Source organism: Rhincodon typus, chromosome 26 (assembly GCF_021869965.1).
Source record: "Rhincodon typus isolate 14 chromosome 26, sRhiTyp1.1, whole genome shotgun sequence".
In the NCBI taxonomy this organism is placed as follows: domain Eukaryota; kingdom Metazoa; phylum Chordata; class Chondrichthyes; order Orectolobiformes; family Rhincodontidae; genus Rhincodon; species Rhincodon typus.
In genome coordinates, this window is record NC_063357.1 from 32,672,329 (window position 1) to 32,698,050 (window position 25,722).

The 25,722-nt window shown below is 41.1% G+C and overlaps 1 protein-coding gene and 1 long non-coding RNA gene across 11 annotated transcripts in view; one reads left to right on the top strand and one right to left on the bottom strand.

Annotated features, from left to right (window-relative positions):
- The window catches only part of LOC109924869 (septin-5-like), a 155,271-nt gene extending 147,976 nt beyond the window's left edge, over positions 1-7,295 (top strand). For 8 of the 10 annotated variants that reach the window (XM_048612731.1, XM_048612740.1, XM_048612738.1 and 5 more), the window contains one exon: positions 4,587-4,852. In XM_048612731.1, the coding sequence (XP_048468688.1) occupies positions 4,587-4,818 (232 nt within the window). In that variant the 3' untranslated portion in view covers positions 4,819-4,852. Of the gene's footprint in view, positions 1-4,586; positions 4,853-5,965 lie in introns of those variants that run through there. The other 2 variants (XM_048612730.1, XM_048612732.1) reach the window with 2 other exon arrangements.
- LOC125486186 overlaps positions 1-22,708 on the bottom strand; it is a 56,202-nt gene extending 33,494 nt beyond the window's left edge. The window contains exons 1-2 of the long non-coding RNA XR_007264872.1: positions 22,611-22,708; positions 20,178-20,339 (exon numbers count right to left, since the gene is read on the bottom strand). This is a non-coding gene — a long non-coding RNA (uncharacterized LOC125486186). The remainder of the gene's footprint in view (positions 1-20,177; positions 20,340-22,610) is intronic.
- Between the last annotated feature and the right edge of the window lie 3,014 nt (positions 22,709-25,722).

The window sequence follows — 25,722 nt, forward strand, 5'->3', positions numbered from 1 at the left end:
ACCTCCTCCCTCACTCCCATCCCAGGCCCCAAGAAGACTTTCCACATTAAGCACATGTTCACCTGCACATCTACTACTGTGGTATACTGCATCCGCTGTTCCCGTTGTGGCCTCCTCTACATCGGGGAAACCAAGCGGAGGCTTGGGGACCGTTTTGCAGAACACCTACGCTCGGTTTGCAATAAACAACTGCACCTCCCAGTCGTGAACCATTTCAACTCCCCCTCCCATTCCGCAGACGACATGTCCATCCTGAGCCTCCCGCAGTGCCACAAGTGCCTGAAGGTTGCAGGAACAGCAACTCATATTCCGCTTGGGAACCCTACAGCCCAATGGTATCATTGTGGACTTCACAAGCTTCAAAATCTCCCCTTCCCCTACCGCATCCCAAAACCAGCCCAGCTCGTCCCTGCCTCCCTAACCTGTCCTTCCTCCCACCTATCCCCTCCTCCCACCTCAAGGTCCACCCCCATTTCCTACCTACCAACCTCATCCCGCCCCCTTGACCTGTCCGTCCTCCCTGGACTGACCTATCTCCTCCCTACCTCCCCACCTACACTCACCTTTACTGGCTCCATCCCTGCCTCTTTGACCTGTCTGTTTCCTCTCCACCTATCTTCTCCTCTATCCATCTTCTATCCGCCTCCCCCTCTCTCCCTATTTATTTCAGAACCCCCTTCCCTTCCCCCATTTCTGAAGAAGGGTCTAGGCCCAAAACGTCAGCCTTCCTGCTCCTGTGATGCTGCTTGGCCTGCTGTGTTCATCCAGCTCTATACCTTGTTATCTCAGATTCTCCAGCATCTGCAGTTCCTACTATTACTGAGTTTGAACGTTTGTTAATGTTTTGCATCAAGACACTTCAAGAGTATGAATATAAAGAAAGGTACTTTTAAAAAAAAAAAACTGGAGTGCACATTAGTAAAATAACCATGTCAAATGGCATTTGAAATCATTCTTGTGAAAGCTCCTGCTCAATTCCCAAGATTGAAACGAGAAATGGTTGTGTGGACAAAAGAATGCTTCGCCATCTAGTGGTCGCAGTTATTGCCATACAACAGCTCACCGGAGCCAGCAGGAATATCCTGTTTCAAACTAGTAACCTGCCAGAGACTATTTGCCCCCAGCCGCTGCTACAACCCAGTTTTCTTTGGTCACTCGTGTTGCAACATTGTTAAAGACTCCCCCAAACTCTGACAAAGAATCTTTGGGTGGGCAATACAGATTTACTGCAGGTAATTGTCAATATTAACAATTTCTTAAATTTAAAAGTTCTTTAATTTGTAAAATTAATCACTGATCAATTGAACAAATGTCCCAAACAACAGAATCTGAAAATTGCATGTTGATGAAAATTGGAAGGCCTGGAAATGAGGAGTGGAATCCTGGAATCAGGACGTGCTTGCTATTTTAAAGTGTTCTCCATGTCATCCTGACTTGGTGAGAATCCAAGCCAATATTCTGAAACAAATTTAATTGTCTTTTATTAGGATATGGGTTAATAAGAGACAGCAAAGATGTTGTGACAGGCAAATCATGTCTGACTAACATTCCATGGTGGAAAGTTGTTAATAAACCCTGGGGCCAGTATTTGTTGACATTTAGAAAGTCCTGAATTAATCGAAGATCATCAACATGTTTGTTCAGGGACGGTTGTTGAATTTTATAAAGGGGAGACAAAGAGGTTGATGGGGATAACATGTTGATGTAGTCTTGATGGATTTTAGCAATTATTCTGACATGGTACATGGCAGACTGGTCAGAAAGCTGAGTGTGCTTTAGAGCTCCAAAGTTCATGTGGCAAGTTGGATTCAAAATTGACTTGGTGGCAAGATGAATAGTCAATGTGAATTTGTAACTTTGCTATTCAGAATAGGGTTCCACTGGAGCGGAGTGCTAGGTCCATTGATTTTTGTCCTTTGAATCCATGATTTAGACTTAAATATGAGGAGCATGATTAAAGTATTAGCAGATGATACAAAAATTGACAATGATATTTACAGTGAGGAAGAAAGCTATAGACTGCAGGAAGATATCAATGGACTAGTCAGAGAGATCCAGGACGTGCAGTGTAATACATCTGAGGGTGAAAATCAAGGCAAACAAACAGTCAATAAATAGTAGAATCCTGCAAGTGTGAAAAAACAGAGGGACCTTTGGAGTGCATGTCCATGTATCCCTGAAATTAGCAGGACAGGTAGATCAGGTGGTTAAGAAGTACAGGATTTATTGATCGATTTATTGATAAAATATAAGCAGGGAAGCTTAAGCTAGATTTGTATAAATCACTTGTCATGATCGAGAGTCATGATGTTAATTTTGGAAACTGTTCTAAAAGTTATATTGTTAAACAGTGGACTGAGTCTCAAGATTGAGTCCATTTTAGAAACCAACAATCATTCAACTTTCTCTTTGTGGATTTAGACTGGAAACACCTCCAAAGAGACGAAAGGAAGACATTCTCAGACGTATTCAAAACAGAAAGAAAATTGAAGTTTGATCATTTGTACCAGTGCAAATACAATCCAAAGCAAAGACAGAAATTCTGAAGAAGGGTCACTGGACCCGAAACAATAAGATCCATTGACTGGATGGCATTCCTTCAATCAAAGACCTTGATTGATAAGGAGCTTGAGGTGTGAAAACCATGGCCCTCCATGAATACTTCAGGCGGTTAAAAAGAGTTTGGGATATTATGTGGGCAACTTGTTACAAATCACATGAAAAGAGTAACCATCTTTGCTTGCCTGCCCAGAACAATATGAAAGGCAGGGAAAGCTGCCTGGAACCAAAAATACCACGAGAGGAGTTGAGGAGAAATTTTTAACTGGGGTGGAAGGGTGGTAGGGGCACATATCCTTCTCACATTTAAAAGATGTTTGCAAGTGCACTTGAAATACTTTAACCCACAGGCTAAGCTAGAAAGTGGGGTCATGGTGTGCAACTCTTTTTCAAGTATTACAGACACAAAGCATGAATGGATACCTTTTGAGTCTCAACTGTTCTGCTTTTCTAATTTTCTGTTTTTCAAAGTTTTTTTTTCACATACATCCTCAGACCTTTCCTTTCTTGACCCCCTATAAAATTGTCATTTAGTTTGTACATTATATCCCTTCCTCATTTGTCCCCCCAAAGTATATCACTATACACGCTTGTGTTACAATATACACCTGTGTTAAATTTCAGTTGCCTTTTGCCTTAATGTTTGACCAGTGTCTTTCCTGTCCTTCACACCTTTAACTACACTTCCAAGTTTTAGGTCACCCGCAGCTTTTGAAACAATGCCTTATACAGCCATTTCTAGGTCATTAGCATTCAGAAAGAAGGGGCTTGGTTCTGCCACTGGGAGTTAACCTTCTTGCAGCCGAGCCTGCCTTAGATCTTATATTAAACTCTAATGTCATCTCAAAGGAAACCAGAGACAGCCAAATCAAGTGAAATTTCCCTCCAATGTTCACTGCTCTCTGTTCCTTAGCCAGTCTCAAATCCACCAATTTTAATTCTGCAGCAAGCCTCTTATGAGGTACTTCATTAAGTGCGTTTTTGATGCACAACCTCAACACCTTTCTCAATTCTCCCTGTTATCTCATCAATAAATTGGCCATGCACAACCTTCCTTTCACAAATCTCAGCTGACTTTTCTTTATTAGACTCAAATGCCAAATAATTTTTGGCTTTGATCATTGTTTTTAAATGTTTTCGTAGCACCAGCATTAACTTGTTTGTCTGTATGCATTTTCCATTTTTAAATATTAGTGAGCATTTGCGATCCTCTAGCCTGCTATCTGTAGGACAACATGGTGGATCAGTGGTTGGCACTGCTGCCTCACAGCAACAGAGACCTGGGTTTGATTCCACCTTTGGGTGACTATCTGTGTGGAGTTTGCACATCCTCCCCATGTCTGCATGGGTTTTCCATTTTCCTCCCACAGTCCAAAGTTGTGCAGGCTGGTAGATTGGCGCGGGGAAATTCAGGGCTACAGAGATAGGGAAGCAGGGTGGGTCTGGGTGAGATGATCTTCAGAGGGTCAGTAGTTGATGGGCTTGATGGGCTGAATAGCCTGCTTCCACACTGTAGGGATTTTATGATTCTATCTTCAGCTCATATCCAGCAAGGATTGGAAAAGTTATGACCAGACTCTCAACAATTTAAAAGCTTAATCTTATCAATAATATCCAATGCATCAAACTGTCCAGACTGGGTGACTTTTAAATGCAGTAAAACTTTTAAATAACACTTTATTGTTATCCTCTCCATATCACTGCTGCCTCTTTCTTTACCAGCACATTGGCAGCAACTATTTCTCACATCAGAACAAAACAAAAATCTCAGTTAGGACATCAGCCTCCATGTTTAAGTTACACATGACTACACTTTTATCATTAGTTATCATGTATTACTTATATGTTTGAAAAACATTTTTGGATTTCCCTTTATGTTAGCTGCTAATCTATTTTCATACAGTCTCTTCATCTCTCTTATTCCCTTTTTTGTTGACTCCACAGTATTTTCTATATTCAGCTTAGCTCTCTATTGTATGATTAACCTTACATGAGCCTTACATAAATGTCCCTCCAATCATTTTCAGCAAACTAACCAGACAGAGTGGCACAGATTTCCCGATTCCGCTCATATCGGGATTGACAGATAACGAGACGGAGAAAATAATCCGGGAGAAGGATGAAGAGGTAAGAAATGTGCATGTTGAATTAACCTTTTTTGTGTGTGGGTGCCTTAAGATCTGTAGGACTAGGAGAATTAAAATTATAATTAGTGTGCTGAAGATTACAGGGTCTAAATCATCATTATTAATGAGGTAAATGCACACATTAACTTAACACTAACTCATTACAGTTCTCCAGTAGAAGTATGCATCTCCTACTATGACAGTAAGATAGTTAATGAGCAACTTACTCAAAGACAGAATTGCAGACACAATTAGGACAGCACTTTATTATGTTTGATGAACATCACTGTGATTACAAGTTGAGGGCAATTTAGATTCCCAAGGCTATTGCTACTTTTCACTGGGACACCAATGAAACAAAAACCAGCACGATCTAAGGGCTTATCTGTAAGAGAACTTTGCCACTACAGATTTCATCCACCCATTGCAGTTCAGAATTGTAAACCCTGTGTTAATACAGATCTCTTTTTATGTTATCATCCTATTTTGCTGCAAATCTGCTGAGGGTCTCTATCACAATGGTGATGGTTTGGAGGCACATATCCTACCAAGGTCCAATCTGAGGCGAAATAGAAGGTGTCCATATCAGGGAACCAGAGGAGTTGGTGATAATCAATCAAACTGGTCAACAGAGGTTAATACTTCATGTTCTGTACAGTTTCATTTAAGACTTGATTCTGATGATGCTTAACCTGTCAATTTGTGTATTCACTTATTTGCATATCGTATTTAAATATAAATACAACAAATGCGTTGTAAAGCCACGCCTTAAAATGAAGTATCGGATTCTCAATTTTTAATTATCTCTGAATGAATCCAGTTAGAAAAGGACAATCGATTTGAGTGTGTTGGAAGGAGGAGGAGTGGACAGCTCACCAGAAAACTTATTTGTTTTGGTTTCCATTGATCTAGACCTGCCTCTTTCTTTATGGCCTTCTTCAATCACCAATACAGAGGGAGGAAAGATACTATATAAATTAAATCTTCCTGTAAGTGGTGGAACGTTACAGCTGATCATAGAGTTACCATAAGTCGAAATTAACGAAGAGTCCTGCCATTACGTGACATCTGTGGGATGTGTGCATGCGTGCATGTGAACTTCAGGGGTGAGGACACGTTCAAAGCTGGCCACAATGCCCTGTGTTGCCATTTGGGTAAAACCACTTTGAGTTATTGGCAAGCAGTAAAGGACCCAGTTACAGCCCTCAAAGGATGTGGGAAAGGATTAAGAGGACACCTTTACTTCTGGGCAAAATCATTTTCATTCTTTTGTCTTCCAGTTACGGCGGATGCAAGAAATGTTGCAGAAGATTAAGCAGCAAATGCATGGCCAGAGTCCTGAAGGATTGTAGTACGTGGTGCTTGCCAGTTTCTTCAGGGATTTAAGATGTTTGTAGTCTTTTGCCCTGCCAAGAGGCATGGAGACTGGTCCTAGGCACAAGGCTTTGTGGCTTGGAGCTCAGCCCATCTAAATCACTAACTTCAGAATTCAACAATCACACTTTTCACTGGAAGTAAATGCATCCATTTTATTAGTCCTACTAACTTAAAGTACTTAAAATAGGAAAACAAACCTAGAATTCATAACTGCAATAAATATTAGGTGTTGTCCATAACTTGGAATAATTTTAGTCATGATTTAAGAATCCCATTTTGCTTTGCTGAGAATAGATTGAATCTCTTTCTTATCCAGATACATAGCTGTTATCTATCTATCTATCCTGCTGGATTAAGAGTTCTTTTTCTTATTACGCTGCTGGGGTTTCCCAGTTTTGGGACACTAATAACTGCCAACAGCCAAGACATTTGTAGTCAAAATTGGCACGGATAGAAACTTACAAACTATGCCAAACATTCTGGCAACACAAGCTTCCTACTCACTACTTCCAAGTTTCAGTGTAGTCTGGAGGAGCATCACTTTGTTAAAGTTCAGGCTATCACCTTCACATTTTTTTTCAGGGTTTGTGGATTTCAGCTTTAGTGAAAGATCTGAAATACCAAGAAAACTGCAGACCAAATGAGAGTGGAACTGGCCTAAACGTGGAGATGGGAAGGGCATGGGAAATGGAGAAAAACACTGGAAAATTAGGGGAAACCATGCCAACACCAGGAAAAGCACTGGAAATCAGAGAACTGGCTGTGAATACTTGGAACTGTTGCAAAGTTATTTAGTGAAGTCAAGGGGAGCTTAAAGTTTTTATTGGAAAGATAGTCAGCATTCCAAATAAATTGTACTATAATGGTCAATTATTAATTGTTATTCAACAGGTTTTCAAATGCCTACACAATCTCCCTCATTAAAATAGGGTGGAACCAGGTCCTTCAAAAAGACAATTAAACTCAGGAGTCATTACAGTAAACTCATTACAGTCACAAATACTGTGTATTAAGGCAAATAAGCTACAAAATAAATCACGAGGGAAGGCTGACTTATGACTCAGTGGGTGCGTGCCAACATCTGGAGTGAATCTAAGTCTCACAGACCATATAAGTGCCAGATTCAATCTCTGGTCTCTATTATGTTTGCTGATCCCAGTCAGGGCAGAGTGAAGGGGCTCAGCAATTGTCCTTAATTAGGGCAAATAGATCTAGGGCAAATTAAGTCAACATTTACATACTGCATTTTTTTTAGCCTCTCTTGCTGGAAGCTGGGTGCAATAAGTGATATGTCAGGGTCAGCTGCATTGCTGCCACCCTCAATCAAATGCCCTGCCAACTCCTATCAAGATGGGTCTGGTTTAGAAAACAGCCAATGCCTATGCATTTAGACCATCGGGGAAATGAGGCAGGAAGTTGATGATGATGATGATGAAGTAAAACCTCCAAAATCAAATCTGCTGCTTCGGAGGAAATGGTTGTTTGGGACAGACAATTTCCTGGCCAAGCACTAACCAAGTTTTAGCTTCATGGGTAGTGCATTAGGTAGTGCATTTGCCAATCTAATGAAATTCATCCTCTTCAGTAACAACTTGAATAAATACTGCTGTAAAAAAAAATTGCACTGTTCCTATTTATTCCTTGTTGGGCATGACTAATGAACAACTCTCAGCTACTTAAACTTAATCGTCGACTTAGGTTTAGATAAATCATACTTCAGGCTCACTTTCATCAACTAAACTTGTACAAAAGGAAGCTGTACAATGCCAAAATGCTTCCTAATGAAAACCTCTGGTATAACATTGAAAGACCAAGCGTCAGACCCATGATTTTTTTTGTGACGTCAAACATTTAATTGACAACCTTTTACAACAGTTTAAACAATACAATCATTACAACCTTAACACTGCAGAATGTGACTCAGAGGTAGGGGTGTGCAATCCTTCATTCTCAGACACCAGAGCATTGTCTGCTTTTCTTCTACCAATGAGATTGTGACTCATTTGTCACCATACCAGTAGTTCACTGAATCTTTTACTTGTAGCACTTACTCACTTAACTACAATCACCTGGCTTTGAGATGTTTATTTCCTCTCAGCAATCACTTTAGCAGGCAAGCTGCATTCGTTCATTGGGTGGTTAAAGATACTCAAACTTTGCCTCAGTGTATAGACGAAATATTGGTGTGGTGTTGAAGTAATGTGACTGGACAGCATTGCATAGATTGAGCTTTCAGTCTTGAAATATAATTATCAGCATATCCAAGTCATGAGAACATCCGAACTGTTGTATCTTCAGACTGTCGACTGTAGGATGGTGAATACACCATCCTCCTCCACAGTTTTGTGCAAGTTTTTTGTGCATTCTGTCTTTATATTTTAATGCAAGGATTTCATTTCATGGTTCACATAATGCAAGAGTTAAAGATTGAAAGCTTAAACCCTGTCCAGTCAGCTTTCTTCATCTCCAGAGAGATGTTTCATCTACTCACAGAGGCAAAGTCACCATTCCTAGCTCAGTAAATATGTCACCGAGTGCAAGTCATACTTGGAAAGTAGAAGGACTATAGATGCTAAGTTTAAAAACAAACCAGTGTTGGAGTAGTGGTTCACAACACAGGATGATTACTGATGATGAAAACTGTTTGGCCCATTTTATCGAATCCTATCTACAAAGCTCACAACCCCACCTTGGACATCTCTTTCTCCAACTCTGCTGAAATATCCAGTGGTTCCTAGACTGATTGTACTAATTTATCCTGAAGTCTGTTCCAATTGTTAATCTTTGTTTTTACAAAAATCAATTTCTCATCCTCATCCTGATTTTGCTTTTCACTAGTTTGAACCTGACTCTTGTCCTGCATTTTAGATTTAAATTAAAGTAATATTCTAGGAACATAGGAATAAGCCATTCAGCCCATCAAACTTATCCCATCATTCAATATAATCATGTCTGATCAAACACTTCAATGACTTTTTCCAACGTTAACTCCATAACCCTTTATGCCATCGGTAATCAGAAATCTACCAATCTCTATTTAAACGCACTGAAAGACTGAGCTGTCTGTGGTTGAGAATTCCAAAGATTCACAACCCTTTAATGAAAACAATTTCAAAACATTGGCATCCTTCTTATTTTTAAATTGTGCCTTTGGTTTCAGATTCCTCAGCCATAGAATACATCTTACCTGCATCTATCTTACCTATCCCTTTAAGTATTTTGTAAATTTCAATTAGATCATGTCATTTTTCAAAACTCTGGAAAGTATGGGTGCTGTTTGTCAATCCCTCTTCACAGGACAGTCCTGCTATCCTAGGAACAGATCAGTTGAACCTTCATTGTACTCTCTCTGTGATAATAATACCTTTCCTGAGATAAAGCAGGACACAGTAGTCCAGGTACAGTTTATCTAAGCTTCTACGCAATTTAAGCAACGTTTCACTCCACCTGTACTCAAATCCCTTGTAATAAAGATTAAATTTCGATCAGTCTTCCTAACTGAAATCTGTAAATTGTGGACAACTATGGGACTTAGATCTATTTTCTCTTTTGCAGCATCTTTATTTATAAATTGGTCAGCTTGTAAACTGTAAAACAAATTTACAAAAATATTACAAACATCACTTAATCAGCTGCAACAATTCTAAGAAATTTATCTTCTTCCAAACTTAATAAGGAAACAGATACTGTGCCACTTATTTGTGGAATCTGTTCATAATGATGGAAGAGAAACAGCTGGCACTTCAGGGCTTAGAATAGAATAGAATCCCTACAGTGTGGAAACAGACCATTCGACCCTTCAAATGCACACCAACCCTCCAAATAGCATCCCACCCAAACCCATCCCCCTACCCTATCCTTATAACCCTGTATTTCTCATGGCTAACCCACCTACAGGGCAATTTAACTTGACCAATTCACCTAGCCTGCACATCTTTGGACTGTGGGAGACACAGACACTGGGAGAATGTGCAAACTCCCACAGGTAGTCGCCTGAGAGTGGAATCGCTGTGGGCCAGCAGTGCTTGTAAATATTCTGATTGCTTTTGTAAGTAAGGACTGTGGCTGTAGTGAGGTATGGGGCCACATAGAATCATTGAATCCCTACAGTGTGGAAGCAGGCCAGTTGGCCCATTGAGTTCACACTGACCCTCTGAGTAGCACTGCACCCAGACCACTCTCCTAGCCTATCCTTGTAACCCTGCATTCCTCATGCCCAAACCACCTAACCCACACATCCCTGGACACTGTGGGCAATTTAGCATAGCCTATCCACTTAACCTACACATCTGTTGACAGTGGGAGGGAACCAGAGCACGAAGAGGAAACTCATACAGATACAGGGAGAATGTGCAAACTCCACACAGACATTTGAGGCTGCAATCAAACCATGGTTCCTGGTGTTGTGAGGCAGCAGTGCTAACCACTGAGCCACTGTGCCAGCCAGCCAGAAGTTTGAGTGAAGGAGAGGATGGAGGGGTCAGCAAGTCACATTGGAAGAATTCAACTCCTGGCACCAACAGGGTCAAGCCACTGGTAAACACTATATAAGAACTTTGATATGGCAGGTGTCTGTGGTTTCATGGTGCCTTGTATATGTGTTACAATGTGAGTTACCTGGGCCTGTTGATAATCAAAGTTTGTTATTGGGAGTGTCTGTTTATCTAGGTTTCAATCTATACTCGTTTGAAGATTAAATTAACTTGCAAATAAACTTAATTAATTGAGAGGCATTGCAACAAAAAGTCAAATTTTAAAGGGTCATTCAATTTAGATTAAAATAAATGTTTTGATGCTGGATGGAGTAAAGCCAGTCAGTGGACTTTGTTTGTTCCGTCTCCAGAGCCATCATGGCATGGATGTAGTCACAGAAGAGGGGCAAGCATTTGGGTCCAAAAATTTCCCCCCCTTGGCCTGCTACCTTGACTTGATACTGGTTATTTTGGCCAAGGCCAGGAGTACATCCACGAGGAGGACCTTCAAATTTTCTCTGTAGCCAGTGGCCAAAGATAACAGGAGCATGGGACTGAATTGCAGCTCAAATTTGAGGAGACATTGCTTCAAAGAAATGAAGTAGGGTCTGCAATCTACTGCAATGTTATATGCATGGAATATGGGCTCCTCAAGGCTTCCAAAAAACTGAAAGCCTGGGAGTACACAAACCATCGTAAGCTCTGCTTGTATGGAATTGCTGTGTACAACACCCTCCATGACAAATGTTTTACTGATCGTGTGTGGCATGTGCCATCTACTCCCCAAAACCCAACTTGTCAGCTTCGCATAAATCTTCCTAAAGATGAATACTCCCCTTTGTAAAATACCCGGAATATGCTACTGCACTAAAGATGCCTTATAAATGTAAGTTTTTGTTCGCATAGGATAGTCTCCTAAGACAGACTGAAGGGAAGGAAATTTAAAAATCTGCAGCAATGGATGGAATTTACTCCAAAGAGTTATAGGGGATGGAAGGAGGTTTGTGAGGCATTGATGATTATTATGAGGGAATCACCAGATATTACTGAGGGGCCAGTATCCAAGCTAACATGGTGCTCACCTTCAGAGAGGTGACAAAGAAGATGGAATGAACTAAAGATGTTACCTCAATTCAATAGAAGATACCAGAATGAATCCATTAGGGGTAAATTTGCAGACCAATATGGATTCAAAAGAACATCTGCCTGACCAAACATTTGTGAGGAATTGTAGTTGTAAGTAGTTTGTAGAAAACTCAACAATTTGATACCTAGACTTGTAGGAGGCATTTGGCAAAGTTCCACAAAAAAGGCTTTATTTAAGCTATGTACTATAAGGATACAAGGTAATGTTGGGGAAGGATAATAATTTGGCTGAACAATAGAGGCAGAGGATATTGGTTAGATCAGAAATTCCTGTGTAAGGGAAATTAAGTGCTGACTTGTGTAGCTAAAGGCTCTGTATTGGAACTGCCGGTGTTTCTAATTTACATTAATGACTTAGTTTAGAAACTCAAGTTATATTCACAGATGATTTCAAATTAGGAAAAATTCAGAAAGAGGCAACTTGAAAAATAAAAATTGAGTTGGGGAATAATTGGCAGTGTTACTGCAGATGCCATTTAACATTCACAATTATATACTGCAGCATATAGGAAGAGGAAACTAGGCTATAATGGTATTCCTATAATGGTGTTGGAACAGCTAAGTGTGAAGTAGCAAACTAATTAGTTTTACTGAACTCAATGTTAACATGCCTAGGGACTCCACAGAAATACCCAACAATGCAAAATAAGTGCTACTATATAGAGAACTGTACAGCAAATGAAACTAAATTATGATAAAATTATATTAACTTTGATTCAAAGTACACCTTGGGCACTTCTGGTCACTAAGTCACAAGGGAGACATTGAAGTGTAGAAGGCAATTAAGAAACAAGGCATAAGGCTTGTTCCTGGGTTTAACAATCTAAGGGATAATGAAAGACAAAGATATTTGAAAGAAGGAACGTGGTATTATTAAGACGATAAGTATTATGGAAAAAATAAACCAGAAGCTCACAGCAAATAAATGCAACTTCCAAAAAACTCATACTTCCATATGCAACATGTAGCAGCTGTTGCAATTTCTGGCCCTGGTGGGCTCCTGCAACTTAACTGCCAAACACCGGCTACTATAGTATGCGATTGGTGACTGTGCATGTAATTTCTTCAGTAATCATTTGCAAGTTACTATGGATGTGCGTTCAGTAACAAAGAGGGTTTTGGGTTTATATTTGTAGGAACTTCCAGAGGATGTGGTGGATATGTTACAATGTTTAAAAGTCATTTAGATAAGTACATGCATAAGAAATGTTTGGAGGGATATGGGCCAAGCATAGGCAGGTGGAACTATGTTAGTTTGGGATTATGATTGGCATGGATCAAAGGGTCTGTTTCCACACTGTATGACTCTATGACTCTATCTAGGAAGGATAGACAAAAAAGAAAAATGAGGTGAAGTAGTGGAAATAAAAATGTATGAGGGAAGATCTTTGATCAGATGATGAAGTTGAGCAATCTGATTGGATGGGGCTAAGAACCAGCAAAGGGCAACAAATATTGATAGAAGTTGTGCCGTTGATAGGCCAACAAACAGTAAATGTAATATAGATCATTGTATAATTCAGGAAATTGCATGCTCATGTAACAAGGATAATGCAATATTTACACTTGATTTCAGTCTACATATATACGGGATAAATCTAATGAGTGCCAATGCTATGGAGGGTGAATTCCAGGAATTATATACATTCCAGAACAGTATGTCCAGATAATGTTTATGTCTAGAGAATTGGCTATTTCAGGTCTAATCTAATGAGAAAGGGCTATATATAATCTTCTTGTTAAAGATCCTTTAGGCAATGAGTGGCCACAATTTAATAGAAGTTTTCATTTAATTACAAAGTTGCCAGAAAAAAGATGTGGTAGTAAATGTGATCATTTTAGAATTCAGCATAGGGGGACGAAGAAACTGATAAAGAAATAGTATTTGAATGTAAACTAGCAAGAAAATAAAAATAGACTGTAGACCTCTAATGGAATGTAAGAGGGAAAAGATTAACAAAGACAAATGTAAGCCCATTACAAGTAGAAACGAGGACTTATAGTGGAAATAGAGAAATTGCAGAGAAGGTAAATAAAAACTTTAGGCTAAATTTTGCCTGAAATGAGCAAAGCATCCATTTTTGCATGTTTCATGGAGGTTTTCACTCCATGAGTTCTAGTGGGTGTTCTGAAACTCTAAAACTCATTTAATTGCCTCTGCACCATCCCCCAATGCCACCGTGACATCATATTGTCCCATTTATCATTGGCAGAATTACTCAACACTGCCTGGATCCACTGCTGGTACCATCTTTAAAGCCCAATTGTGCACTTGGTCAGGCACTGAAGTTCTGAGTCACCCTTCATCATGTATGTAGTGTGAGAGCAACCTCAAACCAATGCTTCTCAGGGCTCATAGATAGCCCGACTGAAACTTCAATACACTTGCAAGGGCACATTCTTACGTCCATTGCTATTTAAAAACAAAGACATACATCCCCAACCTCAACCCATCTTCTATCCTTTCTGTCTCAGTGCCCAGTGTGGCTCTGCATCCTTCTCATTGTTCAATGTGGAATGATTGCGTATAAGGAAGCCTTCAGATGGTACAAAACATTCATTTTCATTCAGCAACAGCAAAAGCAAAAAATATCAAACACATTGAAGCTGCATTTATTTCTGGGAACAGGAAAGGACTATGGCTAGTGGAGTACCACAAGGATCAGTGCAGATGGATGACCACACACAAGAACAAAAAAGATGTCAGACAAGTGCGTCTTACTTTAAGATATTAATGCATTGCAATATTTAAAAATGACTTATTTTGAACATTTAAAATGCACCTATAAGATAAAATTGTATTTAAAATTGTACTGTATTTCCAATAATATGTGAAAAGTTAACATGCCATTGCAATACATTCTTTTATCCAATTTTCTTGAAATAAAAAAATCACTTTCTTTTGTATTTCTACTACCTTTATTTCTTGATGACAATCTGCATTACTGCCTGAAATTGGGTGTTCTGAATGAGCCCTGTAGTATGTTGAGTCTGCAGACAAGCCAGACAGGTGAAAAAATGCAGTCAACAGTTTCTAATGTTGTTAGCACTGCAGCAATATCTTGTTCAGGCTCTGGCTCAGCATTCTCCTTCTCACTGCTCTGTGCTGGGTAGTTCCTCATTCTTTTTCAGGTCACAGAAAGTGCGCTGTCTGCCTTTATTTTCAGCAGTTCTGCAGGGTGAGTTGCTTATCCAGCTTGTTGTGCAGTCTAGCTGCAGTGATCTCTGCCTCTGCTACAGTGAGAGAACTCTTCCTCTTCATCCTGGGAAGGCCTTGATAAGACAATTTTGCAGATCACACAAACCTAGATTGGAATGCGTATCATGAAGAGGACACAAAAAGACTTCAAGAGGATTTGGAAAAGCTGAATGAATGGGAAAGAACATGGCAGATGCAATACAATGGAGGAAAATGTGAGTTATGCACTTTAGCAGGAAGAATCGAAGAGCTGAATATTATTTAAGGGCTGAATGGCCTACTCTTGCATATATTTTCTATTTAAATGGGTCTTTATGGATGAATCATAAAAAGCTAGCATCCAAATTCAGTGAGTACTAGGGAATGCAAATACATTGTACCCTTTATTTCAAAGTATAAAAACAGAGAAGTCTTGCTAAAACTATACAAGGCATTAATCAGACTACAGCTGACATACTGAACAGTTTTGGTCGCTTTATCCAAAGAAAGATATACTGACGTTGGAGGCAGTCCAGACAGGTTTCTCTAAGTTGATCTCAGGTGTAGAAGCATTTTCTTATAAGGAAAGGAGGAGGAGACTGGGCTTGTACTCATTGGGGCTTAGAAGAATGAGAGGTGACGTGAATGAAACATTTAAGATTCTTAGGGATCTTGACGGGTAGATGTTCCTCTTGTGAGACAGTCTAAGACCAGAGGGCATAACCTCAGAAAGAGGGGTCACCTATTTAAGACAGATAAGGAGGAGGATTTCTTTCCCTCTCAGAGATTAGTGCATTTTTGAAATTATTTAAAACATTTGCCTGTAGAGACTGGGTCGTTGAGTACATTCAAGGTTAAGATAGATTTTTAATCAATAAAGGAATCAAGGATTATGGGCATAAGGCAGAAGAGTGGAATTGAGAATTATTAGATTATTTTTATTAGAATTACATGATTGGACTGAATGGCAGAGCAGACTTGATGAGCCAAATAGCCCATTTCTACTCATATATCTTATCATCTCAGTCTGAGATTATCCACTTTGGATAAGAAGAACAGAGTGTTGAAAGACTGGGGAATGTTGATATCCAAGGGGGCTTGGCTTTTCTTGGATACTGAAGATTAACATACAAGCAGAACAAGCTGTTAGGAGCTTTATCACAAGGGGATTTGAGTACAAGAGTAAAGGTGTCTTGTTTCAATTGTATACAACCTTGGTGAGACCACAACTGTATGCAGCTTTGATTCCCTAACCTAATGAAGGCTATACATGCCATTGAGGAAGCACAGCAGTGTCACCAAAATGATTCCTGAGATGATGGGGCTATCCTGTAAGGAGCCTGGGCCTGAATTTTCTGGAATTTAGAAGAATGAGAAACAACCTCATAGAAACTTACAAAATTCTTAAAGGGATACGCAGTGAATATATAAAGATTGTTTTCTCTAACTGTGGGAATGCAATCTTAGAATAAGTGGCAATCCATTTACGACTGAGATGAGGAGGAATTACTTCACGCAAAGGGTAATAAATTTTTGGAAAGTTCAATCATTGAGTATATTCAAGGTAGTGATCAATACATTTTTAGATACTAAGGTCATCAAGACATATGGGAGGAGCTTTAGAAAATAATATTGAGTTGGATGATCAGTGATGGTCTGGAATAGCAGAGCAGGATTGAGGGGCTGAATGGCCAACTCCTGCTCCTATGTTGTATACAGACATATATCTGCATACCTACACAGACGTAAATGTTTATATATAAAATACACGTAAACATACCATAGATCTGCATACACACAAACGTAAACAGATAAAGTAAATGGTTCCACTTCAAAAATCAAATCATTGAATGTGAATTGTGTTCACACACCTCAGATGTGGTATTGTATGTATTTTTAATCAACCCGTTCAGAGATGTGATGACACATTTCTGGAGCAGGTAGAACTCCTGGCCTAGAGTTACGGGCATTATTCCATTATTATAGTCTTTTCTATTTTGCACTTCACTGAGTACTGAACAGTTTTATAGAGAGTAATGGTGCCCTCTAATGCCTGATTGCAAGAGTGACATAATGCTTTGAACATTTTATTCTCCACCTGGAAAGAATTCTCAGTAGTATTGTAGCAGCAGCCAAATGCAGATCATTCTTTGGAGATAGAACTGTGTATTTTCATGACGTTATAATAAATGGATAATTAAAGTTTCATTCCATTGATTGGTTTAATTCCTGGAATGGTTGTTTGAAAGAAAAAACTCCTTTATATGGGACAAGACGGCTGCTGAGAGTATCTAACCTATCAGAGAGGCTAAAACCCTGATGTGGATCAACAGTAGATATGTTTGGGCAGATCCTTTGCAGAACTTCATAATTTCTGCTGTTTGAACTATCTGGAAAAAGCCTCATCAATGGTAACTACCATGAAATGAAACACATTGAAACCTATATTGCAATAAAGAGCACGAAAAAGCAACTAACTGCCCACTTTTTGTTTCAATGGCATCTCAGTGGCTTTGACAATGGGAGAACAAAACTTCTTCTTCAGGACGGATTATCAATTGTATACCAACAGCCAGCTGTCCAGCAATCAAATCCACGCCTGGAAAGAACTAACATTATAAGCTTGTCTATTTGTTACAAAAAAGGCATTAACTTCAAAAAAGCCAGCAGGGTAGAACAATCCATTGAATTCAATTAATAAATCTGTAACAAAAATCTAGGCTAATGGAGGCCATAAAATTATCATTGATTGTTGTAAAAGCCCAAATGGTTCATTACTGTCCTGTTGGGAAAAAATTTACTAGCCGTACCTAGCCTGGTCTACATGTGACTCCACACAGGAATGTGGTGGACACTCAAATACTCTCTGCAATGGCCTTGCAAGCTACTCAGTTGCTACAAAGTCTAAGAATGAAATCAGACAGACCACCCAGGATCCACCTTGCACTGGAAACAGCAACCCTACAAAGTCCTCCTCACTGATATCTGGGGGTTTGTGCCAGGATCGGGAAAAATGACTCACAGGCTAGTAAAGCAACTGCCTGGCAACTTCCACAGGGACCGTTCCCTCCGGGACACCCTGGTCCACACCTCCTTCACCCCCAACACCTCCCCACAGCCCTACGGCACCTTCCCCTGTAACCGGCGAAGGTGCAACACCTGCCCGTTTACCTCCTCCCTCCCCAGTATCCAAAGGCCCAAACATGGGACGGCACGGTGGCTCAGTGGTTAGCACTGCCTCACAGCACCAGCGACCCGGGTTTGATTCCAGCCTCGGGCGATTGTCTGTGTGGAGTTTGCTCATTCTCCCCGTGCCTGTGTGGGTTTCCTCCAGGTGCTCCGGTTTCCTCCCACAGTCCAAAGATGTGCAGGGTAGGTGGATTGGCCATGCTAAATTGCCCATAGTGCCCAGGGATGTTTAGGTTAGGTGGGTTAGACATGGGGAAATCAGGGGTAGGATAATGGGTCTGGGTGGAATACTCTTCGGAGGGGCGGTGTGGACTTGATGGGCCAAATGGCTGCTTCCACACTGTAGGGACTCTATTAAAAAAATGTCTTCCAGGTGAAGCAACACTTCACCTGCACTTCCCAGAATCTAGTCTACTGCATTTGCTGCTCACAATGTGGTCTCCTCTACATTGGGGAAGCGTAGACTTGGCGACCGCTTTGCAGAACATCTATGTTCTGCTCGCAAAAAAGACCCTGAACTACCTGTTGCCTGCCACTTTAACGCACCACCCTGTTCCCTGGCCAACATCTCTGTCTCTGGCTTGCTGCAGTGTTCCAGTGAAGCCCAACGTGAGCTGGAGGAACAACGGCCTCATTTTCCGCTTGGGGACCCTACATCCCTCTGGACTCAATACTGAGTTCAATAATTTTAGGGCCTAAACTCTCCCATGTCCCAGTCCCCTATCCCACACGCCAGGCCTTGTTATCACATAGCCTGCCATTACACACCCCCTGTTGTTAGTCACTAACAGTCCCCATTAACAACTACTCACTCTCCCAGCCTGATCGTTAGCAACTCCTTTGTCTGTCCAACTGTGTTTCTCTCTCTTTGGGCTCTATCCTATCGTTTACTCCCTACCCCACCCACCTCCCTATTTTCTGCATATAAACTGACGTTTTCCCAGCCACTATCAGTTCTGAGGAAAGGTCACCGGACCCGAAACGTTAACTCTGTTTTTTCCTTCACAGATGCTGCCAGACCTGCTGAGCTTTTCCAGCAACTTTGTTTTTGTGTCTGGCATAGTTATGCTCACAAATTCATACCTTACAGGCAAAATCTCAGACACAATTTCATCACTTCTGGTTACCTCCTGTTCCACCAGCTGTCCAAACCCACAGAACAGGCAGCACATTGATATTCAGTCAGGATGGAGTTGCCCCAAGAATCCTTAACATTGATGCCACATTCCATGAAGTCTCATAGCATTAGGTTAAACATGGGGAAGGAAACTTTCTGCTAATTATCACCTACATTCCCCATTCCTGAGTTTGTGGGAGGTCATGAAGGAACCAACAAGATAATGCTCTGGGGACCTGGGTTTGAATCCCGCCACAGCAGATGGTGAAATTTGAATTCAATAAAAATACCTGGAATTAAGAATCTAATGATGACCATGAATCCATTATCGATTGTTGGAAAAACCCATCTGGTTCACTCATGTCATTTAGGGAAGGAAACTACCTTCCTTACGTGGTCTGACCTACATGTGACTGTAGACCCATAGCAATGTGGTTGACTTTTAATTGCTCTCTGGGCAATTAGGGATGGGCAATTAATGCTGCCTAGCCAGCGATGCTGTCATCTTGTGAATGAATAAAGAAAAAAAAATGGAAAAACCTACTTGTCCTCATCCTCACCTACCAACCTGTCGCTGATGCATTTATCCATAACTATTGGTAATAGTAACATTGTACAGTCCTTGTGAAAACAATGTCCCACCTTCACATTGAAGATACCCTCCGTCACATTTTGTGGTATTACAACCATCCAGGTGTGATGTGCCAAAATGTTAAAGCACTGGGTAAGGAGGGTGAACTAGCTCCTCTTCCCTTGTGTATAGCTTTCTCCCAGACCCATATGAACATAAGTTTTAAAAGGAACCAATTTAATCAGTTTTTCTTGAATTAATGAAAGGAGCGAGTTTATTCATTACTAAATGCAAAAGAATTAGTAATGCAACACACATACTCACAAATTAGAAACAAGAAGCAAGTCCAAAAGGACAAAAGAAAACAAAAAAGTGATATACTAATCTAACTGGTTGTGAAGAGCAGATAGTTGAAATGTTGCAGGCACTGAAACGAGTTTACCTGTATTGCTGATACTGGTGACTTTGTGATCCTTAGATTTGTTGTGATTCGATTGTTCTAATATCTTTTGAGCATGATTGAAATTTAGCACTCATGGTGAGAGAGAGTCCTGTTTCCTCTTTTAACTTGTTTGCCGCACTTGGAGTGAGTGAAGATCTTTACCTGCAATACAGGATTGACAATTGGTTTTCCTTCGACTGTGACTTTCACGAAGAGTATTCCTTATGTTTCATTGCAGAATGGTTACAACACAGGAGGATCATTTAGCCCACTATGTCCATGCTACTCCCTCCAAAATCAAATCAACTATGTCTGATCAGCCTTTGCATTCTGTTTGTAATTCTGCTTTGATTGTGTCAACATCACAAACTAATATTTGCATTCCACCATCATTTAGAATTAACTACACCAAGCTTAGCCTGCTGAAAAGGAATGAAATAAAATGACCTGATAATTAACATATTTAAATAGAAGTAAACTGAATTTGGGTCTTGAAGATTTCAAGTGATGAGCTGTGATTTTGAGTGATGGTAGCATGTTCTACTGTGGATTGTCCGTGGGAAAGATTATTGATACACTTTCTTAGAAACAAGTGGTCTTTGTTGTTTGGGTGGATGACAACCTTGTGTTTTGTCATTGCTGGAGGGCACTAGGTCTGTCAATTCCCACTAGTCTGGTCCATATTTTATAGAACATGGTCAGTCTATTTTTATTCCCTTTTGCCCTGAAATGCTTTGCCCTTCAGGTGTTGATCCAATTTTCTTTTGAAAAATATAATTGAATTCATCTCTGCCTGCCACTGTTTTCCAGATCCTAGTCATATGTAACAATATTTTCTCACATTTCTGTTGTCTCTTGGCTATTTACCATATACTGACGTCTTCTAGAACTCAACATCTCCACCAATGTGAACAGTTTGTCCCTCTCTGCTCTATCTCAACACTCATGACTTTGAACACCTTTATTAGAACTCCTCACAACATTTGCGTCTCGAACAGGAATAAGCCTAGCTTCTCTAATATATCCACATATTTGAAGTCTTTCACCCCAGGACCATTCATGACAATCTTTTCTGCCCTCTGTCTAATGCTACCTAAAGTTTGATGTCCAGAATTGGACAGAATATTATAGTTGAGACTGAACCAGAAGTTGAGACAGGTTCATTATATCTTCCTTGCTTTTGTTCTCTATATCCCTGTTTATAAGATCCAGGATTCCTTTAGAACTGCTTTCTCAACCCGCCCTGCCACCTTAAATGACATGTGTATATGGACCCCTCTTTCTCTGTTCCTGCACCTTTTTATAAATACAGGCTTTATTTGACATTGTCTTGTTCCTTCCTTTTTCCTACCAAAATGTATCACTTCATACTTCTCAATATTAAACTTAATCTGACCATTCCGTTAGCTTGCTTCTGTCCATTTGCATTTAATAAGATTCTCCTCATAGCTCACAATATGTTCACATTTTGTGTCATCTGCAAGCTTTGAAATTATGCCCTGTACATTCACTGTAGTCATGGAATATAAGTTAAGAAGAACAGTGGTTCTGGCACAGACTGGGGAAGTCCACTTCTCTCAGTCTGATAAATTTCACTACTATAATAATAAAACAAAATACTGCAGATGCTGGAAATGTGAAACAGAAGCAGAAATTGCTGGAGAAATTCAGCAGGTCTGGTATCATCTGTGGAGACAAAGCAGAATGAATACTTTGACACTTCTTCAGATTGATGGTAGCTAAATACTGGAGACAGGGGGGATATGGGGTAAAGAGTATGAAATAGGTGCATTAGGAAGGGTCCCCATTATCAGCTTTTCTTTCTTCCTTACCATTATCCATGCCTTTGTCTTTTTTCTCATGGGCTTCTTCTCAGAATATTCTCCTTCCTGTACCCCACCTCCAACCTGTCGTCAGCATATATACCACCATTCCCTAGCTACCGTCTGTTGTGAAGAAGCATCACTGGACACAGAATGTTAACTCTGTTTCTCTGTCCATGGAGGCTGCCAGACTTGCTGAGTTTCTCCAACAATTTCTGCTTATGTTTCATTACTATTCTCTGCTTCCTGATCCTGGGCCACCATCACATTTCATGTTGCCCCTGTTTGTTTTGCATTTTTCTCATGGGCCTGTTCAGGGATGTTATTACTGGTACAGAGGTAGGGACACTACCTCCGCACCACAAGAGACCTCCACCAATTGTCTTTTTTATCCCATGAGCTGGCAAGCCAATTACGTGGCTATCATTAACACATTTCTGTTTGCCCGAGTTTGCTGAGCTCAAATTGCCTACCACACATACTAAAACAATCATTATACTTCAAATCCGGTGATCAGAACTTTATTTTTGAAGAAAAGCCTCTCCCTTGTAAATTGTTCCTTTAATTAGAAACACGGCCGATTTGGTGGCGGTTAAAAAGGAACTCTTACTTCAAAAGTCCGTGACTAGATGTAACGTGCTTTGGGGGCAGCCTGCGAAAGGCGCTATACAAATGCAAGTCTTCCTTTTTTTCCCCCGTTTCTTCGTGTGTTCCCCCCCGCCGCCTGAGCGAGGCTGGAGATGTGATTCAATTCAAGATGTGATTCAAAGGCAGTACAGACAAATTGTTATCGTTGCTGGCTGATCAGCCCCGTCTCCGTGCCTTTCTGACCTATTCCTCATCGCTCGGATGTGTCAATGGCTCCCTGTGCTTGGTTGTAGCCCCGCCTGGCGGCTGTTTTGGAGCCCTTAGACCCGCCCCTGCTTGCACACACACTCCGTCCCGGTTCGCTGGTTAATACCGTGCCTCGCATGGTCCGGCTCCGCTAGCGCCCGCGGTCCCTCTCCCCCTTCCCGGGGGCTGGAGCAGCGGCGGCAGCATGTCCCGGGACGGCTTCGGCATCCTCAGTACCCGGCAGCTGAGGGATGTGTTGGAGGACGAAGAGAAGTTGTGCAGGATGGTGCAGCTGAGCCCGCAGGTAGGACACACACACACGGCCACCAGCACCAGGCACATTGTCTTCAATCGCTGTAGGAACCCCCACCCGCAGACAGCGCAGGTCCCAGCTCGTTAATTTCACACTGTAATTGAAGCCCCCGCCTGTGCACAGGGTCGCTGTGAAATTAAACAAGCAGGCACTTGCAAATCCAGGGACATGAAATTGACGACCCGGCGATCTTCGCCCTGCTCTAGAGACAGGGGGATTCCTGAAAAGCTCTGATAAAGAGGGATGCTGGAGGTATCTCTAGTGAAGCCAGGACAGTGCAGACGGGGTTTGGAACTGGATAGGATCAGCCGTTGTTTGGAACAATAGAGGAGGGCAGTGCTCTCGTCACTCATGTGCCGGCCACGACCCCAACTCCCATTACTCCCACCATCGAACCCTGCGGAGGTGAAGGGAGGACAAGGTCAGTGGATGCCCCGTTCTGAATGCACCGAATTCCTGACTGCACCTGTCGAATACGCTGCTCCCCAGACCCCAATCCAGGACGTCAGCCAACGACATAAACCAGTGTTTAGGGCTTTGTAGCTTAAAATGACCAGGCACAATATTAACTTGTTAACTTCGAAGTTGTTTCAGTAATCGCTCTAAGGAGCAACAAAGGGGATGTTAAAGATCTCAGAAGCACCTTGCCCATGAGGATTTCCTATGTCCGCATTTAGAATGGGAATTCCCATGTAAACTGGCCGTGCTGTAATTATACCCTGCTGTCAGTTGAGGTGCTGTAGTGACCGCACGACTGTAAAACGGAGGAGCAGAAGTAGGCCATTCAGCCCATCGAGTCTGGTCTGCGATTCAATGAGATCAGTCGTGGTTGATCTGATAATCCTCAACTCCACTTTCCTGCGTAATCCCCGTTATTCCTCACTGATTAAAAATCTATCTCAGTTTTGAATATACTTAATGACCCAACCTCAACAGCCCCCTCTTTTTTGTAAAGAATTGCACAGATTAGCTACCGTTTGAGAGAAAGAAGACCTCTTTGTCTTAAATGTGCGACCCTTATTCTGACATTATGCCCTCTGGTCCTAGAAACTCCACAAGGGTAAACATGCTGTCTTTGTCAACCCCATCAGGCCCCATGAGAATCGCAATGTTTCGATAAGGTTACCTCCCATTCTTCTAAATTTCAATGAATACAAACTCAACATACTCAAACTCTCCTCCTAAGAAAATCCCTCCATACAGAGAATTGACCTAGTGAGCATTCTCTAGACTGCTTCCAATGACCGTACATCTTTCTTTAAATAAGAGGACCACAGCATCCCAGGTATGGTCTGACTAGTGCCTTGTATAATTTAGCAGGAATTCCCTATTTTTATACTCCATTCCCTTTACCCCTAATAAAGGCCAACAGTCCATTTGCCTTCCCCATTACCTGCTGAACTTGGATGCTAGTTTTTTTTGTGACTCAAAAACTGCCTTAACTTGGTGCTGAGCTGCCACACAGTCTGAGAGATAAAATATTCCTGCATAAAATTCAAAACAAAATCAGACACTTCTGTCATACCTGCCACTAGTTAGCCTCAGGAGTTCACAAGCAGCTAAAATTAACTATCTATAACGTTTTATCACAAGTGGTGGAGATTTTTTTTATGCACACCTCCAGAAGATTGTGTCATTAGAGGTTGGATGTTTGGTGCATGTATTCAGAGTTGATGAGTCCAGTAGTTTTTTTTTTCCATCATTCTTTTATATGTTCAACACCTAGTAAAAAGGAGAAGGCTGTACAAGCAGTTATGTGCCAACCATGCTTCATGCCAGTGTCACAGAAGATCCACTCACATATAATTTTAAAAGAGCCAATCCAGCCTCAAAGTAATGAGGAATAAAGTAAAATTAATTAACGGGAAACATTGCTGAGGAAAGTTCAAGATGTTTAAAACTGAGATTGAGTCTGTAGGATGGACATACACCGAAGAAAAATAAATACAAATGAAACACGTGTCCAAATTTGTCAAACAGGAAAATCACAGCTCAAAGATTCTTATTAACGGAGACCAACTGAGATTTTCCAGTCGATCTCCAAGTCTCCACAGACAGAAGGGGCCAGTTTAGCTGCTTGAAGATGACTCCTGGCATCAGACTAAGGGGGCCAGCATGCCAAGCAGCTTCAATACTGCCCCTTGCTGCCAACCTGAACACTGGCTGTTGCTTGGCTGTAAAAGGGCTGTACCAACTCTTCCCAGAGTGGTGGCCTGTCTACAAAACCCATGCCTTTCTTGAAAAAGTTGGAAAGAGATGTCTCCCTTACTTAAGTCTATCACAGTCTGCTGAAACGTTCCTGATTGGCCTTCTCTGATTGTTCCTCTAGCTTTGACAGTCCAACCCTATCCTCATTTGGACTATCCTTTGACCCAGAGACAACTGAGAACATAACTGTTTCTCACACAGTGTGTGCTTCTGGCCTAATTCAGATGGCCTAGTTCAGAAGCCATAGAAAAAATCCTGTCTTTGGTACAATGAAGGAGTCTTTGGGCACTGTGAGGGGAGGGTGCGTGGACCAAACGAATGGATATAATTGTGATGCCTCATGGTCACATAAGCTGCTGGCACCCGC